At 48.3% G+C, this 23,300-nt stretch overlaps 1 protein-coding gene across 1 annotated transcript; it reads left to right on the top strand.

Annotated features, from left to right (window-relative positions):
• The first annotated feature begins 5,811 nt into the window (after positions 1-5,811).
• LOC136652300 (NACHT, LRR and PYD domains-containing protein 1b allele 5-like) lies at positions 5,812-16,850 on the top strand. The gene is made up of 10 exons (XM_066629231.1): positions 5,812-6,153; positions 7,371-7,438; positions 9,264-9,328; positions 11,404-11,627; positions 13,361-13,614; positions 14,445-14,573; positions 15,008-15,149; positions 15,267-15,305; positions 16,021-16,059; positions 16,430-16,850. Exons 1-10 carry the CDS (start codon positions 5,862-5,864, stop codon positions 16,708-16,710), a joined length of 1,533 nt encoding a protein of 510 aa, XP_066485328.1. The 5' UTR covers positions 5,812-5,861; the 3' UTR covers positions 16,711-16,850.
• The last annotated feature ends 6,450 nt before the right edge of the window (positions 16,851-23,300 follow it).

Consider the following 23,300-nt stretch of genomic DNA (forward strand, 5'->3'; position numbering starts at 1 on the left):
CACCAGCTCTTAGCATCAGCTCTAAAGACAGCTGGTCTTGAAATAACTGCTGCTCAATAGAAAGTACTTCAACCTTTTCTTTCTTCTTGCCAGTGGTGTCACTGGGGGGGTGCAGGTCACAGCAGATGGGGGGGTGACACTACAAATGGCCAAAATTTTTAAATTCCTGGTACTTTTGAATAATACCATCATGTTATATATCATTCATCTGGCCTCCGGGCTGGGGTTTGGAGACCCCTGGCATAGATCAACAGAAGAGCCACTTCCTGGGTTGGTATCCTTACCATCAGCTGCTAGCTCCCAGTCCATCTGCAGTTCCTTCTGCCCTCTCTGGCTGGAGGCAAGTTCCAGGGACCAGAAGATTCTGCCTCCTCCACATAACCCTAATAGATTGTACAGCGTGGTGGATTTTAATTGTGCTTTGATACTTTGGGAGTCCTTGGTGGGACAGACATCATGTCCCCACTTACAGTTGCTGATAGGTTCATGGAAAAGGCAACTTTAAGCAGAACGACTTATAATGAAACCAATTTCACTGTAAGTTAATTGATATGTTTTCAAGTGTTGCGTTCCTACAGCATATTTCTGATCACAAAAATATCACCAAACTTCTAAATAAAGAACCAAAATACTTCTAATATTAAACTTCTAATATTAAATAAATGTGAGCTTTCCAGGTTGGAGAAAAGCCACTCAAGCATGGGGAGAAGGTGCACACCATACAGCCAACTGCCCCAGCTAGGAATCGGGTTTTTTTCTCTCTCATTACCTTTATAATGAGGTGACTTTGCAGGAAACAACTGTCAGTGAGGACTTGTTGAGAGGCACTCTCCAGACTGAGCAGACTATGGTATCGCGCTCTGAATGGTGGTTCTGGAACAGAGTGTCCTCTCCAGTGCACGAAGCCTTCTGGCAAGCCAATAGCTCTCCAAACAGCCTTCCGAAAATGTGCAGAGTGGAGCTGCGCACTTCTGGAACACTGGTAGTGAGACTGCAGTGGCTCTAGGTTTGGTGATGGCTCAGAACCAGCTTGCAGACCTAGGTATGTTAGTGGGGGAAGGGCCCAACACGGCAGTGACGGGCAGAGGTGGGTGGATGAGCTCCAGGAAGGGGGCAGGTCCAGCAGCAGTGGCTCCTGAATCCAAGCTCCCTTCCTGGTCCTGATCCCATAGCCTGGGTCCAGACAGACCTGCACCAGCAATTTTGCAGGTCTGAGTAGAGCCCTCCGTGCTTTGGAGGCTTACCTAGAGGAGACTTCCCAAACCATACCCCACCCCCACAGGTTACAGCACAAGCTGTTTTGACATGGCTGTTTCAACGGGGAATTGGGATATTAGACCCTAAGCCTGTCCCATGCTCCCAGCACTGAAGCAGCCACTCCGTCTGCTGCATCCTGTGGTGGTGGCTGACCTGAAGGCAAATGGGAGGTATGTAAAAATAGTTTTACTTACTCCACATAAGCTCTGAGGCTGCCTATGGGTTTCCTTGGGGATATGCCACCTATTTTGTCTGAGGAGGAAACAGGGACAGGGAAATTTTTAAAAAAGGGTATAAGATCCAGCATGCGTGATCCTCCTGCTCGCCACCCAAGATCCACTCTCACCACTGACTTTCCAGTGCCACTGAATCTAAGGCTGCCACTGCTCTCTGTTTCTGGCAGCAGCCTGGTAGTGCATTATAGAGCACCATTTTTTGCAACACTGTAAGTTGGGCTGTGCTGTTGGACTGTGGGTTCCAGCAGTGCAGCCCAGTGATAGGGCTGGGTTGCTACTGAGGCAAGAGTTCCATACTGACCACCAGGCAGAGCTGCCATTCTCCAAGAGTCAAGGAGGAAGCAAAAGGAACTCTTCTTCTTATGGATGGTTAATTAATCCAAATAACTATGTACTACTTTTCCAAGCAGTGTAAAACAGTTTACAATAATGAAAATACACTGTAAAAGCTAGCAATATACTAGTTGCTGATGATCAACAACAGCATTAGAACAGCCTCAGAAAAAAGCCAAAGCATGACAGATATTTTGAACCTCTTTTTCCTCCTCCCCCCCCCGAAAAAAAAATCCACAACCAAGGAGGTCACTTTCCTCATCTCTTTAGGAAGAAGGTTCCACAGATGTGAGACAATTGAAGTGAAAGCCCAGTGTCTGGCCATCAGTGTCTGAACTTTCACAACAAAGGCATGACTGGAAAGACTTGCTAGCTAAATCTCAACCAATGCCATGGCATCAGCTGCAACTGCACCTTATTAGGTTTCTCTGAGGAGGAAGATTCTAGAGAACTTCTGACAAAATATGGAGACACTGGTTCATCCTCTGCCTTTCTCCTTTTCTGACACTGTCTGCTAGCTTCATAGATACACATGCTGTCTCTCCCTTCAAGGTGCTTGAGCTGCATGCTGACCAGTGTGTCATCCATTGACGTGACCCCAAGAAGCAGAGGTGAGTCCCTCCACTCATTCCTGGATGTTTCGAATCTCCACAGATGTCTGGGGGGCAGGAATGCCAGAAGGCAAGCCAAGTGCCTGTTCCCCACATTGTTTGCTATGGGGCAGCATACAGTGTGACACTGTTCCAGAGCACAGCAAATCCAGCTGCTGTGTCTCATCGGTTCTCCTTTGTGCTTACATAGTATTGACACTACAAATAACATTTGCTGTTGCAAATCCCCCATCATCTTACCCTCTTCCTCTTGGGTTCACCGTCAGCCCTGCTTCAAATATGAAGAGTTCTGCATCTACAGGTGTGTTTTCTCCTGAGTTTGGGCATATATGATTGATCATAAAGAAAAATGCCTCTGAGCACATCCAGAGTGCAACACCCCAGACATTGCGACACTCTTGCCAGGGAAGCCCTGTCTCTGCTCCCTTAAGGCAATGGCAGCAATGTGACTGCCATGATTGTGATCATGGCCAGGGACAAAAGTGCTTTTTTTTACTTACCCCTGGCAGTGCCAGGCCTCCAGAGGGTGTGGGGAGCCCCCAAGCCTCAAAACAGCTAAAAAATGCTTACTAAGAATGCTGCCCTGAGCAAAATCCCCCTTGCAAAGCATCCTGTGGGTGCAGATCAGGATAGTTTCTTCTCCTATCACGCATCTCTCCTCTCCTGGAGAGAAAACTGGTTGTTGGGATGCAAAGCTAGAGCAAGAAGCAGCCTTGTGTTCACAGGAGTCTTCCAGATCTCACTTCTTCTGAGAACTAGCATTGCATGCAGGGTGACAGCGCAATCCTTGGCATGTTTATTCAGAAGTAAGTCCCACTGTGTTCAGTGGGGCTTACTCCCTGGAAATTGTGCAACCTAAGAGACTGAGCTGCAAATCAGAACTTCCTCAGTTCTTCCACTGTGAACTAACTAGGTGGCTTCAGGCAAGCTACTTGGCCTCAGCTGCAATAACATTAACTTACATAATTACAGGGTTGTTGAGAGGAGAATACATGCAAGGTGGTTTGACCATTCAAAAGAGCTATTAAAATTTCAAATTCTAGTACTGTAGTATTATGTCTTGTGACATTTGGTTCCTTATCCCTAAATCCCTTCTTCGTCTGTATATTTGCAAATAAACAAATTATTTTACTAAGGGCGCAATCCTAACCCCTTATGTCAGTGCTTTCCAGCACTGGCATAGAGCTGCCAGTGGGACATGTGCTGCATCTTGCAGTTGGGTGTCACTCATGGAGGCCTTCTCAGAGTAAGGGAATGTTTGTTCCCTTACCTCGGAGCTGCATTGCCCTTATGTCAGTGCTGGAAAGCACTGACATAAGGGGTTAGGATTGTGCCCTAAGTCTGTATAAGCTTACTTTTTCCATACTTTTCCTCTGCTAGAAAGTGGTCCTAAAAGGTTGGCCCCATTTTGGATAAAATTAATGTGCATCTAACCACTAAAGAGGGTAAAATGCTGGCCTGGAACCAGGGGGACCTGGGTTCAAATCATCTCCTTGCCCTAGCCACTGGACTGTATCCAAAGTTGCTTGAGACCAAGCCCCATTGAATGAATGAATATCAAGACTCCCATGAATTTCAGTAGGACTTCAGTTACAATCCTATGCATGTCTACTCAGAAGTAAGTCCTATTGTGTTGAATGGGGCTTACTACCATCCCAGGGAGGTGCAGATAGGATTGCAGTCTTAGTAACAAATGACTTTGTTGGAATACAACCCACTATCTCTAAAACAGAAGTTACACTAGCTCACAGGGGTGGTATCTGCATCAGATGAGGTGAAAACCAGTATCTGTTATCCTGAGTTCCTGAGAGGAAACACCAAAGGAAACTAAATAGAAATGGGTAATGAAGTGATCTGTATCCCATATGCTTAAACACATCCCCCACAGCTGCTCCACTTGCACAGGGAGTCTGTCATTTGCAGGCACCAGCCATTTAAGATGCTTCCTACAGGTAGCAGAGTAAAACAACTGTTGTAGTGGTTGAATTTCTGCCTGTCATTCAGCAGTTAAAAGCAGAAGGCACTCTGGCAGGCAACATGCTGGCAAGCCAGCGAGCTTCAGCCTTGACTTGCCACAGCATCTGAAAATCCACAAAGAGCACAGACTTCCATCCTAGCTTGATGGTAGAAAGAACCTCTGCAGCTTTGTGTTGTGTGCTGGTTTGCTCCTACTGCTGAAGAGCAGAATTGCTGTTCAAGGCAATGAGCTCAGTCATTTTGTAAGACTTCCTTGGGTCACAGAGCTGCTATTTCTCCCACCCCACCACAATTGCTTCTTCCCCACAACCTCATTCAGCCAGAACTCCCTTTCTGCAATTCTTGCACGTTCCAGTCTGCAGAAGCGCAGGTTGTTGCAACACAGGCAGGAAATCCCTAGGAGGCACCAAAGAAACCCCAGTATCACTTCCCTTTTCAGTGCAATGGAGCTCCATGAGCACCAATTATTGAATTCAGTGCCAGTAGATGTGGTGATGGCCACTCGATGGAATGGCTTTAAAAGAGAAGTTTGTCGGGGAACAGCTCTATCAAGAACCACTAGTCATGGTGGATAAGTGCTGCCTCTGGGTTCAATGCCACTGAAGACCAGCTGCAGCGGAGCAATGATGGTGGGAGGGAGAGAAATCTGCCTTTGGGGGCTTTGCAGGAGCAACAAATGCGCCTCTGTGGGAAACAGGATACTGGACCAGCTGAGCTTTTGGGCTGATCCTGCAGAACTGCTCTTATGTGCTCATGCTGAGAAGTCAGGAGAGGGGGGGGAAGCATAACCAGGACCATTTCCTGCTGCCCTCAAGCCACAATTCTCTGAGATGCTGGCAGAGCTGCACCCCACCCAGGTAGAGGGGGCCCGGTTCCCAGAGCTCACTCATCTCAGAGCCATCCTCATTTGAGCTCTGCGTTCTCCACAACAACTTACTCCTGGGTAAACATGGACAGGACTGCAGCCTAAGATGGTTAAAAATGTTCCTGTTTGATGATGTCACTTTTAGCCATGACATCACTTCTAATGACTTCCGGTGGGTCAGATTGTCATTCTAAAAAGTGGGTCCCAGCATTAAAAAGTTTGAGAACCACTGGTACCCCTCCCCCAAATCTGCTACCTGAGGCACCTGCTTCAGTTGGCCTCCTGGAGGGGCACAATCCTCACCAGGTCTACTCAGAAGTAAGCCCTATTTTGTTCAATGGGACTTACTCTCAGGAAAGTGTGGTTAGGATCGCAGCCAAAGTCTCCAGTTCTGCCCCGTGGAGCGTCTTGTAGTGCGTTGCCCCCCCCCCTTCCTCGTCCGCGTGCAGAGGAGCGAGGTGGGGCCACCGGCTCCAGGGAGCGCTTATGGGCCACGCGGGGATTCGCGGCCAGTTGCAGCCGGTGGCCTGGGAAGCCCCGCGAGGGAAGAGCCTGGCCTGGCCTTGCCCCCGCCCGGGCGCGATGGGGGGCGCGGTGGCGAAGGGGGCGCGCGAGCAGCTGGTGGGCGCGCTGAAGAGCCTGGAGGGGGAGGCGCTGCAGCTGTTCAGGCGCAAGCTGCGCGACCTCCCCGTCCAGGAGGGCTTCGCCCCGATCCCCGAGCAGAGGCTGCAGGAGGCCAGCGCCGTCGAGCTCAGCGACCTGCTGCTCGACCACTACAGCTCCGACTACGCCCTGGAGGTCACCGCCGAGCTGCTGCACGCCATCAACTGCCCCCGGCAGGCCCAGCGGCTCCGCGAAGTCGCCGCCGGCAGTGGTAAGGAGGAGCGGCAGGGAGGCGCGCTGGGTGGGGAGGCAGGGCCTCCCCGCGGAGCCCTTCGAAAAGTGCTGCCAGCCGCCTTGTGAGGCGCTGGGTGGGGAGGCAGGTGAGGCAGAGCCTCCCCACCTGGAGTCTGCGCGTGCATTGTGAGTACTTGGGCGCCCCACACGGTGGTGGCACTTCTCAAAGGGCGCTGGTGGGGAAGCGCTGCCTCACCTGCCTCCCCACTCGCCACACCTCCCTGGTGAGAGGGAGAACTTCTGCCACTTTCTGTGGCAGGCAGTGAGACCCTGTCCTGCTCATCTGAGGTGGGGAGAGAGCTTGCCTTACCTGGCGCAGGTGCTTACACTCATTGGGCGGGGAAGTCTTGGCATACCTGGAGTGAGGATCGGACTGTTAACAGCTTGGCTTCCTCTCTACCTTCCCTTCGTCCCACTTTCAAGATTTAATTTTCTCATTCCAACATGGGACATAAAACTGGAGAAAAAGTACTTTTTATAGGCATTGTGCAATCTTTCAACCTGACACGGCGACCTCATCCTGCTTAGAATCGTGAATTGTATTCAGGGTGGCCTCATATTGTCAGCTATTTGCCTGTTGGGTACAGACCCATTTTGATCCTGCATAATATAATCGCTCACGATTTGATTCCGTCTAGGAGGGTTTTTTCATGGAGATAAACTTTCTGAATCCTGGTTTGGGAAAGAAATTGGTTGGTATTGGAGCCTATGCAATTTTTATATTTTCTGGATTTGAGGACAACTACCGTATGCACTCGCTCCAAGTTTGGTGGGATAGTCCCCTTCTGTGGTGTCTCATTAAGTAAATCTGCTAGCTGCTGGATACTTTATTGCTTCTTGGCTGTTCAGTGGTCTCTTGGATCTCTTGATATGAAATTCCAGGAGGGAGGAGTGGAATCTAGGGATGGCATTAGGGAAATGTTTTTCTGAAGCTGTTGATTCCCCTTATCTGAGATATATAATGATGCATAAAACTTACTCGATTTTGCTGCTAGATTTAGGAGTAGAGCCATGCCTTAATGATAGAGCGTTTCCAGATAGGGTTGGGAAGGATTGCAGGCCAGGCCAGCTGCTGTCACTGAAGTTATTGTTCTACAACAACAAACTCACATCAGTTCTGTTGTAGGATAAGCATATGCCCAACCTTTACTGATTCAAACTTTTTCTTGCCTAAATTTCTCCTCCTATTTACAGAGTATCAAGAAGATCCTTGGGAAGATCCTTGGGAAAATGGCATGTGTAACTTGTGTTGCCGTGAGGAGGTAAGGCGCTGTAATGATTGATACTTTGAAGGGGAAGTCACCGAACTGGAATTGGTTTGCAGATCTGACATTCTGAAGTTGGGTCTCTGACAATGGCTGAGAATGGCTGGCTCACAGTACGGAAAGCAGTTGCCCCTCACCTAGTGTTTACTTGTACTGCTGATCTTTCTGTTTTTTAATGTGTTGATATTGTTTACGCACTCAAATTCCACTTCCCCGAACAGTGAGAAGTTCCAGGGGCACAGCATAACCCAACTTCAAACTTTTGTTAGAAAAGAAACCGCAGGAAGCTTGCGGTGTCTGCGTCATGCTTGCTTTATTTTTACAGATACACAGGTTTGAATGCTGGCTGGAGGCAGGTAGTGCATACTTCTGCAAGCCACATCAGCTGCATGTGTCTTCAAGGCATGCCTTGAGCAGCTAGCTGCCAGTTCTCTAAGACTGCAATCCTATACACACTACCTGAGAGTAAGCCCCACTGAACACTAGGAGACTTACTTTTGAGGGAACATGTCTAGGATAACAGTGTTTGCTTCCACTGCAGGCTCTCCCATCTTGGTCTGTATCTCTTCCAGAAACTAAAATTGATGGCTGTCTCTGCCTTTCTCACTGACCACACAAAGGAAGGAATGAGTCACTGGGCACTCACACCTCAGCCTCTCCTCTTAGGCTGTACAGGGTCCTGAGAGCCCTTGTGGAGGCTCCCATTCAGAACCATCAGAGAACCATTAATGAGCCTCCAGGCTTCAGGTGCAATAGTTTTACCTGTTAAGTGTATCTTGGGCCCTTGCTTTCCTAGCACAACCTGCACAGCACCAGATCCAGGCTTACCTCTGTTTCTTTTCTGCAGTTGAGTATCTTTGTTCCTTACTGGGCCTTCACCAGCTGTCACAGATCTGTTCCCAGCCTGTAGCTCAGTCTCTGTTCTTCTGAGTCCCCCCTTTTTACAGCCTTTCCTCTCTCTCTCTCTGGCAAGGCTCCCTCCCTTTCCAGGTCAGAGGGAGGGGTATATCAGAACAAGAGGGAAGGGAGCTTCAGAACTGCTCCTGCAGCAGGTACGGTGATGTCATCAGTAGGAGTGCTCAGGTTCTGCTTTTAAAGTTTTTTTCTATCCTCTTCTGAGCTGAGAAGAAGCAACAGGCTCAGCAGGAGACAAACTGAGAATTTTGCCTAGGGGCACACCATTTGTGTCTAGGCCACCACTTATCCCAGTGACTGCCGGAGAGACGATAATTTAGAGGCGCAATCCTACCTAACCCACTTTCTAGCACCAACATTAGAGCAATGCAGCTCCTAGTTAAGGAAACAAACATTCCCTTACTTTGGGGATGCCTCTGTGAGTGCCCCCCAACTGAAGGATGCCGCACATGTCCCATTAGCGCAGCTATGCCAGTGCAGGAAATTGGGTTAGGATTTGGGCCTAACTCATGTTACAAATTTATCCAGGAGTAAGTCCTACTGAACACAGTGGAATTTCCTTCTTAGCAAACTTGCACAGGCTAGCACTTTACTATGCTACTTATTGTTCCAGTTTTTATACATCTGTTTTAAACCTCTGCAACCCCTGCCAAGAATTTGAGAGGAAATGAGCTAGATCTTTAAATGATATATAATGTGTCAAAGTAGAAACAAGGGGCAGGAGAAGCAAACACACAAATGAAGAAATTTAAAATTTGCTTTTTGCTGTTGTCTTAGTCTTAATGGGCCTGGGGGGGGCGGGTTCATGACAAGCTTATGTACTGGTCATACATGACCCACTGGGAAATGTGGCCCTTTGACTCAGCAGTTCCATCATACCATGTTAATTATTACTGCTTTATTTCAGAATCCTCCAGAAAAAATCAGGCCTCAGGTTCTTTGCAGACCACAAGGAAGCCACCAAACCTACAGGTGAGCATATCTAGTTGATCTTTCAGAACAAGGGTTTTCAGACTTTCTACCCTATTTTCTGTGTTGTGTTTTCTGCTAAGAAACCACTTTGGGGAATATCCTATGGAACACAGGCAGTGGCACTGCAGTAAGGCCCTATAGTGAGTGGCTCACCCAGCATACTTCTGTGGCTGCACATTGTAGGGGAAGTTCAGCTGTGGTTCAGCTCACTTTCTATGAGTGAAGTTTACCTGCCTTTACCAATCTCCTCATCAAGGAACTCCAGAGTTTCCTGGAACACAGATAGAACCCACTGCCTTAGAGCACCCAACACTCTGAGAAGATGGGGGCAACATCAAAAAAGGATGGCTAAGAGCCGAATCCTAAGGTCTCTAGCACCAGCACTGGATATCGCAAAAGTGCCGTAAGGTACTTCACTGACACTGGGAGACACTCAGCACTGGTGGAAAGGCCCACAACAGTCAGCTTTGGTCCTCTGAGCCAGATGGAGGACTGGCAGCATCATGGAGCAGTGAATTCCCCACCACTTGGTGGGGAGGCTCCTCAGGGTGGAGGGGATAGTGGAGAGGGGGTGAAACTGGGCCAAGAGAAGAAGGGCTGGAGGGCAGTTTGGGCTTAGGAGGGGCCAGGGACGGTGGCAAAGGCTGCTACTGAATCCTGTCTCCCCTCCCTAGCTGCAGAGCCTCTTCAGGTCTATTCAGTTCTGTGCCAGCTCAGGAGACTCTGAAATCAATGTTCCCTTACCCTGAGGAGAATCCGGCAGTTGCTATAGCTGCCAGATTTCAGCGCCACTGTACTGCGTGACACCAAGGCAGCATAAGATTGGGCTGCCGGACAGGGCAGGTTGAAGAGGCTGGAATTGTAACATTGTTGTGCCCTGGTGCACAGTTTTGAGACATCTACCAACCCAGTGAAGTTCTAACAAATGTGAAAGCACTTCTAGAGTCAAGATTAAAAGTCTCATCATCTGTTGACTTGCGTTTCTGCCAAGACTTGTGTTTGAGTATCAAAGAAAATGCTTTACTTACTGGGTAAGTTTGTACCTAGAATGTCTACTTCTACTGAAGGTCAAACTAGACTTGGTAATAATGCATCTTGATTGTGTTTGGGGCTTATACCCCCCTTAAAATAGGACTGCTTAGGGGAGCTAATCCAAACTGAGATCATGGCATGGAGGTAAAGGGCTGAATCCCATCCAGTTTTCCAACACCAATGCAGCTTTGCCAATGGGGCACATGCTGCATTTGGGGGGGGGGGAGCAATCATGGAAGAGAATCAAGGTAAGAGAATGGTTTATCCCTTACCTCACAGCTGCATTTCAGCTGCTTTGGTGCTGGAAAGTTGGATAGAATTATCTCAAAAGACTGTGAAACGCTACCATGCCAAAAATCCCCCTTTCTTCAGATTTGAGGGCCCATAGCAGCTTCAAAAGATATTTTCAGTGGGTAAAAAGTACAGAACACCCTCTGCCCCTCTGCAATGGTTCCAATTTGGATGAGGTTCCTGCTTCTATTTTTTAAAGTGAAAATAAGCTTCAGACTAGACCAGGGGTGCTCAATAGGTGGATCGTGATCTACTGGTAGATCGCGAGGCAAAATGAGTAGATCGCGGAGTGCCGACCCCCCCCTTCAGGTGCCTCTGGGAGGAAACGCCGGGAGTAAGGCCCATTGTACTCAATGGGGCTTACTCCCAGGTAAGTATGGCTAGGATTGCAGCCTCACAGCCTAATCCTAGGCATGTCTACTCAGGAGTAAGTCCTGTTATACTCAGTGGGATTCAAGGTACACCAACATACATTGTACACATAAATGTTATATGTTATGATGGCGCGAACATTGTAAAAAAAACTCTGGTAGATCTCCGGGCCTTACTGGGTTTCAAAGTAGCTCTCGAACCAAAAAAGTGTGAGCACCGCTGGACTAGACTGTAACACATACACTGTCATGTCTTGTCTGAGCCTGGGTCTCAAGATCTCTGTCTTCGCTCTGTCCCCAAGCAAAAAAACCAGTGAGAAAATGGCACATGGGAAGTTGCGTGATCACTTTCCCGCCTCTCTTTCTCTTTGCTACTTTCAGGTTATGTTCCACTGGGGCTGGCTTCCTCCACTGCTGTTTTACCAAACTCCAATTTGAGGTGAAATCAGCTGTAACTATAACATATGAGTGTGAATCATGGCATAAGCATCAGCAGAGCCTCAGTGCACTTCAGCTGACCGCTGCTGGCCCTTTGCTCAACGTCCATGCGGACCCAATTGAAGCTGTGACAGCTGTTTACTTCCCTCACTTCCTCTGTCTTGCAGGTATGGGGGGGGGATGCTTCCCAATGGAATACCTGCCACAACAGGAATGCCACCCAGGAGTAAATTCCATGCAACTCTGCAGGCCTTCAGTTAATGTGCCAAAATGCCATGAGGCCAGCAGTAGTGATTGGATGTACCTGCATGGAACAAGGAGTGGGGGGGGGGGGTTGTTCTACAAACTGGGGTGCATACTTGACCTTGATGACCAAACAACATGTGACCAGAACCAGTCATTTCAGATGAAAAAATTCACCATGTGAGGTCCTCCTGTCTTTGAGCAACAGGTTTAATCAGTAAGTGGACTGTCAGTGGTAATTTTTTATCAAAAAATCCGCCACGGGGGAGCATGATTTTGCCCACGGCTGTGGCATGTGGCAAATGGAGCTGGCACTTGACTCCTTTACCATTTTTGCATCAAAAATTGTCCTCCGGCAGTGGCTTTTTGCCCCTGAATGAGCTATTGACAGGAAAGAGCTGCTCAGCTGCTTTGGGGCAAGTTTTGGGACAAAAACAGTAAAGGAAGAAAGTATTGGCTCCACTTGCTGCAGGGCCACTCAGGCCTTATCAAGCTCCCCATGGCTGATTTTTCTGATAAAAAAGAACTACTGCCAGTCCACTTCCTGATTAAACGTGGATCAAAGACAGGTTTAATATCATGTAGTTTGGTCCTGAGAGTTCAAAACATTGAACAATCAAGTGGGCAGTTGGAGTTACATGGGAGCCATAGAGAGCGCAGTCTGAGTCTAGCTCACGACAGCTCCTCTACTGCTGTGGTAGGAGGAGTAGGACCTGGTTCTGGAGAAGAGGGAAATAATCCCTCCGTGGAAACCTCTTTAGGAGATGTGCCCCCATCTACTTGCACTAAAGATACTCCTCCAGGGAAGGGGAGTCGGGAGCTCCTTGTAGTGGGCAATTCAATCATCAGGAACCTGACAGGAAGGTTGATCAAAAATGTATTAACCACATGGCGCCTTTCCTACCTGGTGGGAAGGTTGTAGACATCATGTCTCACCTAAATAGGCTGGCAGGGAGTATGGAGGGGAGATAGCAATTGTGGTGCATGCCAGCACCAACAACAATGTGGGGAAATGTTGTCAGGTAATCCTCAAGGCTAAATTTAGGCTGCTACATAGGGAGAACAAAGCCACGACCTCCAAGGTAGTGTTTTCTGAAGTGCTACTTGTTCCACACACCTAGATGTTCAGTTATTGCATTGTGTTGCTCATCCTATTTCCCTAAGTTATATAGGAAGGAAGTTTCTGGAGCAGCCTCCTACAGAGTCTATATGCTTGGGAGGAGAGTTCTGGAAGTTGAGGAGGGGGGAACCAGATGCACACCCGTACTGATCATTCCCATCTTTAAAGCAGCATCAGCAAAATCTCTGTATTTTACTTCCTGTATCTTACTTCATATCTTACTTAAATTCACACTGCTTTTGCCCTGTTTGTCATCTTACACACGCAATTCTAGTTTCAGAAGTCATCCTGTTCCCTTATGTGTGGCCTGCAACAGCCCTAGTGCATTGCCACCAAAGGCCATTAATAACACAGTGACATTTGCACAGAAGCCTGACAAATGCTTGCTGCTTCAGTTGGCATGGCTCAATAACATTCCCTTATGGTTTGCTGAACCACTTGGAGCCTTCAGGATTGGGTGAATTAAATTTCTCATGCCCTGACCCATTGCTGCAGACTTACTTTTGACCTATATTCCCCTTTGTGCTTTTTTGGCAGGTAAAGATAGTTCCCAGGTCCACATTGCCCATTTTGTTGAAGAGGAAATGAGCCTTGAGAAGCCGGATAGTGTGGGACCATCTCATGTTGTGTGGTCAAACCCCAGGTTCTCTCCTTGTGGAGTTGTCCTACGGAAGTCGTTCTTTAAGCGAAAGATAAAGGTCCATGCTGTGACACTACTGTATCAAGTGCCTGGAACTTCAACCCCAAAATTTCACCTATACCTCCTCCCCAATGACAGCTCAGTGAGAAAGGTAACTGGGAACCCCGACTCCATTAGATACTGCAGATTAACTAAATCCTTCTACCTCTGATATGTGCAGTCTTGACTCTGATGTGGTGTCAGAGAATGTATACTGTACAGAGAGTGGAGGTTGCTTCAGTAAATAATGGTGATGCTGTCGCAGACTGTGTAAGCAAATATTTGCAGCTTTATGATACAATCCTTAGCACATCCATCCAAAATTAAGTCTGCTTTGAAACTCCTGAGAAAATTAAGGCTACAAACCCCCAAACTCAGTTGACCTCATGGACAGGCTGTCCATAATTCAGTGGACCTGACTAGTTCCCTATGTGGCCAGAGAATTTAATGTTGCACCTATTAGTCACTGTCCTAGTCTGTTTCGGGCCTACCATTGGGTTCTATGGGGCAAATGCCCCAGGTGTGATGCTGTAGGATCCTGCGGAAGCCTCTCTGAGGCTCCGTACAGGGTCGGAGACTGTGCTTCTGGAAGCACAGCTTATAGCATCGGGGAACCTCAGAGAGGCTTCCCCAACGCAGTTTTGGGTTGCACGAGGCTCCATGAGCCTCAGGTGAGTTGGGGGGGTGGATTTTGGGGGGGGCAGCGACAGCTTGCAGGGGAGCATGCTCTTGGACCTTCAGGATTCAGGACTGGGGAGGTCTGCCGCTGGTCCTAGTAGTCTTCATGTGCCCTGGAAGTACTGAGAAAAGTAACCAGGCTCCAAGGAGAAGGACTGAGCTGCTGCTTTGAAGGTCCTCAGGCCCATTGGAAAAGGAACAAATCTTCCAGGAAGTTCGGTGTTGCATATCTCAAAAGTGATTCTATTTATTTGCTCTTGGCAGGCTGTCCATGATTATGAACGGACTTGTCATTCCCAGAGAGTGTCGAAACCCTCTGGGACCCATAAGCCTTTGACGCTTGGCTCTCACTTTTTTGTGCAGAGGTTAAAGGATCTCACAATCAGTCCCAAGGTGAGACAAGGAGATGATAAAACAGCAAAGATTCTTCTGATGCCTGGCAGGGGCATGAGGGCTTTAATACTTTGTCCCTGCCATTGTTCCAATTGAGATCATGTTTTTCCATGCTCACAAACCTCTCTTTTCCCCTACAACAGTGCTATTCAAACTGGGGTGTCGCGATGCCCCAGCCTGAGGGCCCTGGTCTCTGCCCCCTTAAGGGGCGGAGGCAGCCTAGAGGCTGGGGGAAGGCAGCGGCGCGATCCCCAGGATCACGCCACTCAGGGGGCTGCAGGGACTTGGGTGCACTTACCCAACCCTCCTGCAGCCTCCCCGGGGTGCGGGGAGCCCGGCGCGACGCATGGCAGGGCTCCCCGCAGCAGGGAAAGTGGATGCGGAGCGATCGCGCCCCGCTCCTGCTAAAGCGAAATCTTAAATCTCTCTGGCAGGAACTGGAATTGAGATACCTGGATGCAGAAATGGAACAGCAGTACCTTGAACTGTACGCGGAGCACATGCCAGACAGGCTGGAGCTCAGTCTGATGGAGAAGAAGAAGGGGGAGCTGGTCTGGGAGGCCTGTGTGAGGCGAGGTGAGCTGTGATTCAGAGAGGACCCCTTTGCTGGGCATCAGCTTGGGAGGCAGCATTGATAAGGACATCCCAGCCCCATTCCTGCTCGAGACTCTTGTTCTCCCCTTTTTCTTTCAGAAGAGCTTATTCAGTCTCCTGAATCACAAGGAAGGAGAGGTCAGTCAATATCCACCACTAGTTCTCGGTTCTCCCTCCACTCAAGTTCTTTACACAAAACTGGGAGTGTACCCTGCATTGCCTGCTTTGATTACCAGCCCAGGATGGCTCCATTGGTAGCAGCAGAATGGAGGCGGCAAGCATCTGTTTGTTTTTCCTCCAGTGGGTCCCCAACTCGCTGCCTGGTACAAGTGGGCCTATTTACATCATGGGTGCACCCAGCCCTGTGTGAAACCTTCTAAACCAGGGGTTCCCAAACTTTGCAGCGCTGCAACCCACTGCATCCTCTGCGGTGGGTTGTGATGCTCCTGATGGTACTGGAGGCCTCTCCTGGCCTGGTGACCCACTCTGTAGGCCACTGTGGGCCTCAGAATGGTCCTCAGAAGCCACTTTTGGATTTTAGAAGCAAACAGGATGTGGCTTCTGAAAACTGGACGTGGAGGCTTCTGAGGGCCATTCTGAGGCCCATGGAGGGCTATGCAGGCTCCGGTAAGTTATGAGGCTTCCAGAATGGCTCCTATTTGGAGCCAAAGCAGCACAAGGGAGGGCCCAGCTTTCAACCCTCTGTGCTTTGGTTGTGACCCACACTTTGGGAAGCACTGTTCTAAAGAATATCTGATGAAATTTACAGATGCTGGTTTGTCTCCTGTCATTGTCCTTTCCTGATCCCTGTCTGTTTGCTTCATAGCTATCCATGTTCTCTTTTCTCTTCCAGATGTTAGTGGCTGTGAAAATATCAAAGATCCTGGGTCAGGTGAGCCCCCTCCTTTTTTTTTTTTTTTTTTGAAGCGTTGTATCCTGTATTTGGACTGAATGATCCTCAAGGTGGCTTAAAATATTTTGTAAGACTACGCACAGGGTCAAAGGCAGAGGCCAAAGGGTGCCTTTCTTTAGTCTGTAGTCCCTGAACAACTTAGTTATCTGGCTAATGGTACCCAAAAGGGAAGCTTCCAATCATTGTTCTCAGGTTCCACAAATGCCCGGGAGGCCGGAATGCCTGGAAACATGTTAACTTGCAGTTACCTAGCTAGTCTATTCCTCCCACCCACCACAAATTTTGCTATGTTACAGCATTCCCTCCAACAGACTTTTAAAGGTCAATTCCGTTTCTTGCGTTCTCATAGAAACCCGACCATCTGTCCCACTAGGGCCACATTTCATCGAGCTACACCGGGAACAGCTGATCCAGCGGACCACCACCGTAGAAGGGGTCTTGGATATGCTGTATGAGACTGTCCTGAATGATGAGCAATACCAAAAAATCTCCTCGAAGGAGACCAACCATGAAAAAATGCGGGAGCTCTACAAGCTGGTGCCGAGTTGGAACCTCTCTTGCAAGGATATGCTGTACAAAGCACTGCAGATGAAAAATCCATACCTCATTCAGGACCTTGGAGGGGTATGAGCCAACACAGAAGTCAGAGCAAAGGACCACCCCAGGGCACAGGAAGCCCCACTCCCTAAGTGATGCCAGTTTTCCCTGCTTGCCTCTGTACTCACATGTGGTTGACACAAAACTAAAGATCCATTAATGTGCTCATCGTAACATCCTCATCCACTGCCTCATCCCCTGTTCCTCTTCACCTGCGATCATCTCCAGGTTAGCCATGGCTCAGCCATGAACCTGTTTTCTCTGTTAGGCCTGAGTCATGGCATAACTGAAGGATCACAAAGACAGATGCCTCTGAGCATGTCCAGAGTGCTGTTTTCTCACTTAAGAATCTATCACTGCACCCCACCCACTCGTAATTCAGTTGCAAGATTATCAGGACAGATGGTAACAGGGCTGGCCCACTCCCCTCCCCTCCACATTTCCTCTTCCTTGATGCTCCTCTCTTTTCCAATCCTTGGAATGGAAGGAGAAGCAGGAACAGTGGAGACAACTTGGCCACCAGAGACAGGTGCCACTCTCCATTCTGCTGCTTGAGATGAATGCTTCAGTTGGCCCTAGAGGGTAGGTTTTTGCAGGTAGGCTTCAACCCCATCACTGTTTGTTCTTAAAACTTATGCACTGGGCTTGGAGGGTGGGCTGGAGGAAGGTCTCCTTTGTACTCAGACGGGCAATATAGAAGTTCATGTAATATGAATGGAAATGCAGTTTAAATTGTACCTCATATCTGAAAGACACATGGAACATGAACAGGTATTTTGCTCTGGACTTACCAAACAGTGTAGGAAAAGATTATTTCTTGTGTTTCATGGGAATCCAAGAAATAGATATTCTTGATGACGAAAACAGGCAGGCCTGGAGGTGGCGTTCAAGTGATCGAGCGGGTTTCGAGGCCTTCCTTGCTCACTAAAGATGCTGCCACCCTCTGGTACCAAGGATGCTCTCGTAAGGAGGTCTGTGTGTGTAGGACAACGCACATTTTCTCTTTAGCCATGAAGTGCTCCTTTGCTGGTGGACGTGCGTTGCTTTTCTGTGCTGTGTGAACCGATGGAATTTCAGGCCAGAGAGAGGCACCATGACATTCTCAGACCGTGGATGTTGGGGTTGCATTTCTTCGACCTTGGAACTGATTTTGCTTGTGCTTCCTGCCTCTGTAGCCATATAATGCCTTCTCAGTGTGTACAAGTGTAAATAGATATATTTTTGTACCAAAACTGCATTTGTAAGCCTCCCGTGCTCTCTCTTCTGAAGAGAACTGGCCCTAAAAGACTGGTTCCATTGGATTTCACACATTAGTGTTCAGCTATTTGCAGCTCTATATGCTGTGTGACTCCCAAGAAATCACTTTGCCCTGTTTGCAAGCGTGAACACTCTTGTACTTGGGGAAGGAAACACAGACAAGCACAGGTGGCCACTGTGAAAAGAATCTGGTGCAAACAACACTGTGTGAGTCAGCTATTCTCAATGTTTTTCCTGTCTCAGCACATTGACCTCTGTGGTCTTGTCTATGGCTTTGGCCTCTGTGATGTTACTTCCAGGAACCTATGCTGGGTTCTGCAACTTTCAGCACAATCCTATCTTGCACTGGAACAGGCAAGGAGGCCTGCGCTGTACCCAGCATAACATAGGGTCCAGAAGTGGCTCAGCCAGAGGTAATAGGAAAGTCTTCCCCTCACCCCTGGGTAAGCCACTGCAGCCCCAATGGGTCGTGTCTGACTTGCGCCACCTCCTGAGATGGCATAAGTCAGAGCAGAGAAGAGAGCTTGAAGCCGTTCCATGCTGCTTGGGGCTAGGACCTGGCACAACTGGATCCCAGCCCTGCCTGCCGCTCCCTGCCTGCCCAACTCAGGGTGCCCTTTGCCCACCCCCAAATTCCTCCCACTCACCTCCTCCCCGCCCTCCCCAGACACTTGTGGGAACTTAGCTCAGCCAACACAACTTACCTGGGGGAAGCTGCCACTGAGGCTAGATGCAGCCACCATGTGCTGGCGTGGCTTCTTCCTGATGAGGTGCAAATGTGCTTTACGGCATGTTTGTGGCCCTCCTGGGCCAGTGCAAGGGTCTTGCGCTGGCCCAATGGCAACCCAGGGATTGCGCCCTTTGTTTCTTAGGCAACTGTCTGTAGTTACAAATTGTCCTGGACAGAAGATTGTCCTAGACAGACAATTTATTAGCACAGACAGTTGTCATAGAAACAGAGCTGCAGAAGCTGGAAGAGACAGAGCTGAAGAACCTGGAAGAATTTTTCAGCTATTTTCAGCTGCTGTGCTCCTGAATCCTGCAGCCCATCTGCAGACCTTTCACGACACACACACTGAAAATCACTAATGTAAGTGAGTCAGTCACACAACAGAGCAAGTGTGGTGATCCATCCTCCTTAATGGACAATGTTGTGTTCACTTTGTGTGTTGGGCCCTCTAGGGCAGAGCGGGCAGACCTTAGGCTAGTGGGATCAAGTTGGTTTTGCACTATATCTCTGAGGTCACCACCTGGATGGAGCCTAGTAAAAACAGTGACCTGGAGCCAGGCAGACTTACAATTAAGGAACAAGGTGCCTGAGCATGTACTTGGTCCAGCAATTTGTTGTCAATGCCAGAATTGAGTGCAGGCAGCTCCTACAGCCAGTCCTGGTCCAAGCCTGAGTGCTGCTTCAAGCAAGGCACAAATGCTACTACCACTGCAAGCCACCCTGCTTCCTCACCAAACCAACCCTCAAATTGGGGGGTGGTGGTGGCGGCTCCTTTCCTCCCCTTTGAGACAGGTTGCTCCCTTCTGGGGGGAGCAGAGGGGGAAGTGCCACATAAGCCTCCATCATCTTCTTCTCGCAGAGCATGCTGAACACTTCCTGTTTTAAAGAAGACTGGGATGAGGGACAAGGAAATTCATGTGCTCCAAGTGCTGCTCCGTACCCATGTAACTTCCAGTCTTGTCTACTGCTATGCGCTCTGTGTAGGTCACACATATCTGCCTTTATTGGAAAAACATTTGTATCCCACCTATACCATTATACTTAAGATGCTCACGGTAGCTAACATCAAGACAGCTCCTGGAGGGCTTCCCAGCTCCCAGGCCTCAAAATGCCTTATAAGGCAAAAAAAAAAAAAGTCACAGTTTCCCAAGGAAACCAGAATTTGCTATTTTTTGACTGAATAGGCCAGTCTGAGCCTCGCAAAGGCAATGTGTGGGGACGTGCGGCCTTTGTGGGGCTCAGAGAAGCCTCCAGAGCCAAGGGGAGCACAGCTCTCGTCAACTTCAGAGGCTTAAAACTGGTGATGTCATTTAACGTCTGGCATCACATGGTGATGCGGTGTGGGAACACACCCCCAATCGTTAAGTGATGCACACTTGTACAGCTTTAATCCACTTTCAATGCACTTCTATTACTCCAGTGCATTCTGGAGACTGTAATTTGTTAATTGTAGCTCTAAAACACTCAGATTCCTTAACAAACTACAGTCCCCCCAGAATGCACTGGGGCAATAGAAGTGCATTGAAAGTGGAAAAGCTGTAGTGGAAATGCAGTCCAGGTCTTCTCCAAAAGCACCAACATGTATTAGTACAATTCACCCATGGGAAAGTGAACCTCACACCAGAACTACTACATCCCATTAGTAAGTCACCCAGTTCAGCTCACAGAATTCCTGGACCTCAACAATAAGCTCCACCCCTTCTAGCTTAGTTAAATGAACATGTGACATTTTATTGAGTCTGCCTATGTTTTGGTATTGTTTGAAGGTGAAATTGGCAGTATGGAATACAAATATGTCTGGAGCACAAGAAAGAAAAGAAAAAAGATAATAATAATGCCCCTGAATTATTATTAGAAGAAAAAGCAAATGAGGAGGACTTTGCTGAGGCAAAAGAAAGGAAATGCAGTAGCACTACTCAAAGTAAGGAAATTAGCCCATGCTGATAAACATTTTCATTGAGGGCCCAATCCTATCCAACTGTCCAGTACTGATGCAGCCACCATGCAGCCCTGATGTAAGGGAACAAATGTTCCCTTGCCTTGAGGAGACCTCCGTGGCTGCCCCACCTGCACAGGATGCAGTGCACATCCCGTTGGCTTGGCTGCAGCAGCACTGGAAAGTTGGATAGTATTGGACCCTTAATTTCAATCTTCCTCATGCTAAGTTAAAACTTCCAATTAAAAACTTGTTTTAAAACTGCAATAGCATCTGGTTTGTAGGAAAATTTAGGAAGGGGGAGCTGGAGATGCTTGCAGTGGGTGGAGCTTGAGTTCTGTTTCTACCTGCTCAAAATGCTTTACCTGTGTAGGACTTACCCAGAGCCTCAAGCCTGTCTCCGTGGATCAACGGCCCCTATGGATATTGCAGAACACATGTTTAACCTTTGTGTTTACTGGCGTGCATAGGGATAGTGGTCTAATTATGGAAAACACTCGTTTGTCATGGACAGATCACTATCTGGTGAGCTTTAGACTGGCAACATTTAATTGCTCCTGCAGAACTTGGGAACCAAATGGTATGGTCTGCTGCTGGACTGATGGATCCAGATGGTTTCCTGAGGGCTCTGGGGAATTTCCCTGCTTCCTGGGCTGGTGTTTCATCTGATGCTCTGGCTGACCTCTGATATGGAGAGATGACTAACCTTGGATCAGATCACTTCCAAATAGCTTTGGTCTTGCCATTGAGCCAGAATGGTTCAGCTGATGCCTAGGATAGTGATGGAGGAAAACTTGTGATGAGTCTGACTAGCACAAGCTAGAGCCTACATTAAGGCTAATTCCATGATGGCCGCTAAGATGGCTTCTTTTTCAGCCACTGTAGCATCTGCAAAGAGCCAACCAATGGAGCCTGTTCGAGTTGTTCGCTATCTGCTCCACTTGACTCCTTCAGCAAGTGCGTTGAAGAAATTGACCGATAAGTTCACAAGGCATTTTGCAGATAAAATTGCTCATATTCATCTCAACTTGAACTCTGGTTCAGCAGTTCCAGAGGCTGTCCCTATGGCATCTGTCAACTCCACCATTATGGATTCTTTCCAACTTATACTGCCTGTGAATGTGGATAGGATCCTCTGGAGTTTGAGACCATCTTCATGCCTGCTTGACCCTTGCCCAGCTTAGCTAATACAACTTATAAGTCACCTGGCCCTGATGGCATCCACCCAAGAGTTATTAAGGAATTGAAGAATGAAGTTGCAGATCTCTTGACTAAGGTATGCAACTTGTCCCTCAAAACGGCCACGGTGCCAAAAAATTGGAGGATAGCAAATGTCACGCCTATTTTTAAAAAGGGAAAGAGGGGGGACCCGGGAAACTATAGGCCGGTCAGCCTAACATCCATACCGGGTAAGATGGTGGAATGCCTCATCAAAGATAGGATCTCAAAATACATAGACGAACAGGCCTTGCTGAGGGAAAGTCAGCATGGCTTCTGTAAGGGTAAGTCTTGCCTCACAAACCTTATAGAATTCTTTGAAAAGGTCAACAGGCATGTGGATGTGGGAGAACCCATCTGACATTATATATCTGGACTTTCAGAAGGCGTTTGACACAGTCCCTCACCAAAGGCTACTGAAAAAACTCCACAGTCAGGGAATTAGAGGACAGGTCCTCTCATGGATTGAGAACTGGTTGGAGGCCAGGAAGCAGAGAGTGGGTGTCAATGGGCAATTTTCACAATGGAGAGAGGTGAAAAGCGGTGTGCCCCAAGGATCTGTCCTGGGACCGGTGCTTTTCAACCTCTTCATAAATGACCTGGAGACAGGGTTGAGCAGTGAAGTGGCTAAGTTTGCAGACGACACCAAACTTTTCCGAGTGGTGAAGACCAGAAGTGATTGTGAGGAGCTCCAGAAGGATCTCTCCAGACTGGCAGAATGGGCAGCAAAATGGCAGATGCGCTTCAATGTCAGTAAGTGTAAAGTCATGCACATTGGGGCAAAAAATCAAAACTTTAGATATAGGCTGATGGGTTCTGAGCTGTCTGTGACAGATCAGGAGAGAGATCTTGGGGTGGTGGTGGACAGGTCGATGAAAGTGTCGACCCAATGTGCGGCGGCAGTGAAGAAGGCCAATTCTATGCTTGGGATCATTAGGAAGGGTATTGAGAACAAAACGGCTAGTATTATAATGCCGTTGTACAGATCTATGGTAAGGCCACACCTGGAGTATTGTGTCCAGTTCTGGTCGCCGCATCTCAAAAAAGACATAGTGGAAATGGAAAAGGTGCAAAAGAGAGTGACTAAGATGATTACGGGGCTGGGGCACCTTCCTTAGGAAAGGCTACGGCGTTTGGGCCTCTTCAGCCTAGAAAAGAGACGCCTGAGAGGGGACATGATTGAGACATACAGAATTATGCAGGGGATGGACAGAGTGGATAGGGAGATGCTCTTTACACTCTCGCATAATACCAGAACCAGGGGACATCCACTAAAATTGAGTGTTGGGCGGGTTAGGACAGACAAAAGAAAATATTTCTTTACTCAGCATGTGGTCGGTCTGTGGAACTCCTTGCCACAGGATGTGGTGCTGGCGTCTAGCCTAGACGCCTTTAAAAGGGGATTGGACAAGTTTCTGGAGGAAAAATTCATTATGGGGTACAAGCCATGGTGCGTATGCGCAACCTCCTGATTTTAGAAAT

The sequence above is a fragment of the Tiliqua scincoides genome, chromosome 5 (assembly GCF_035046505.1).
Source record: "Tiliqua scincoides isolate rTilSci1 chromosome 5, rTilSci1.hap2, whole genome shotgun sequence".
Lineage (NCBI taxonomy): Eukaryota > Metazoa > Chordata > Lepidosauria > Squamata > Scincidae > Tiliqua > Tiliqua scincoides.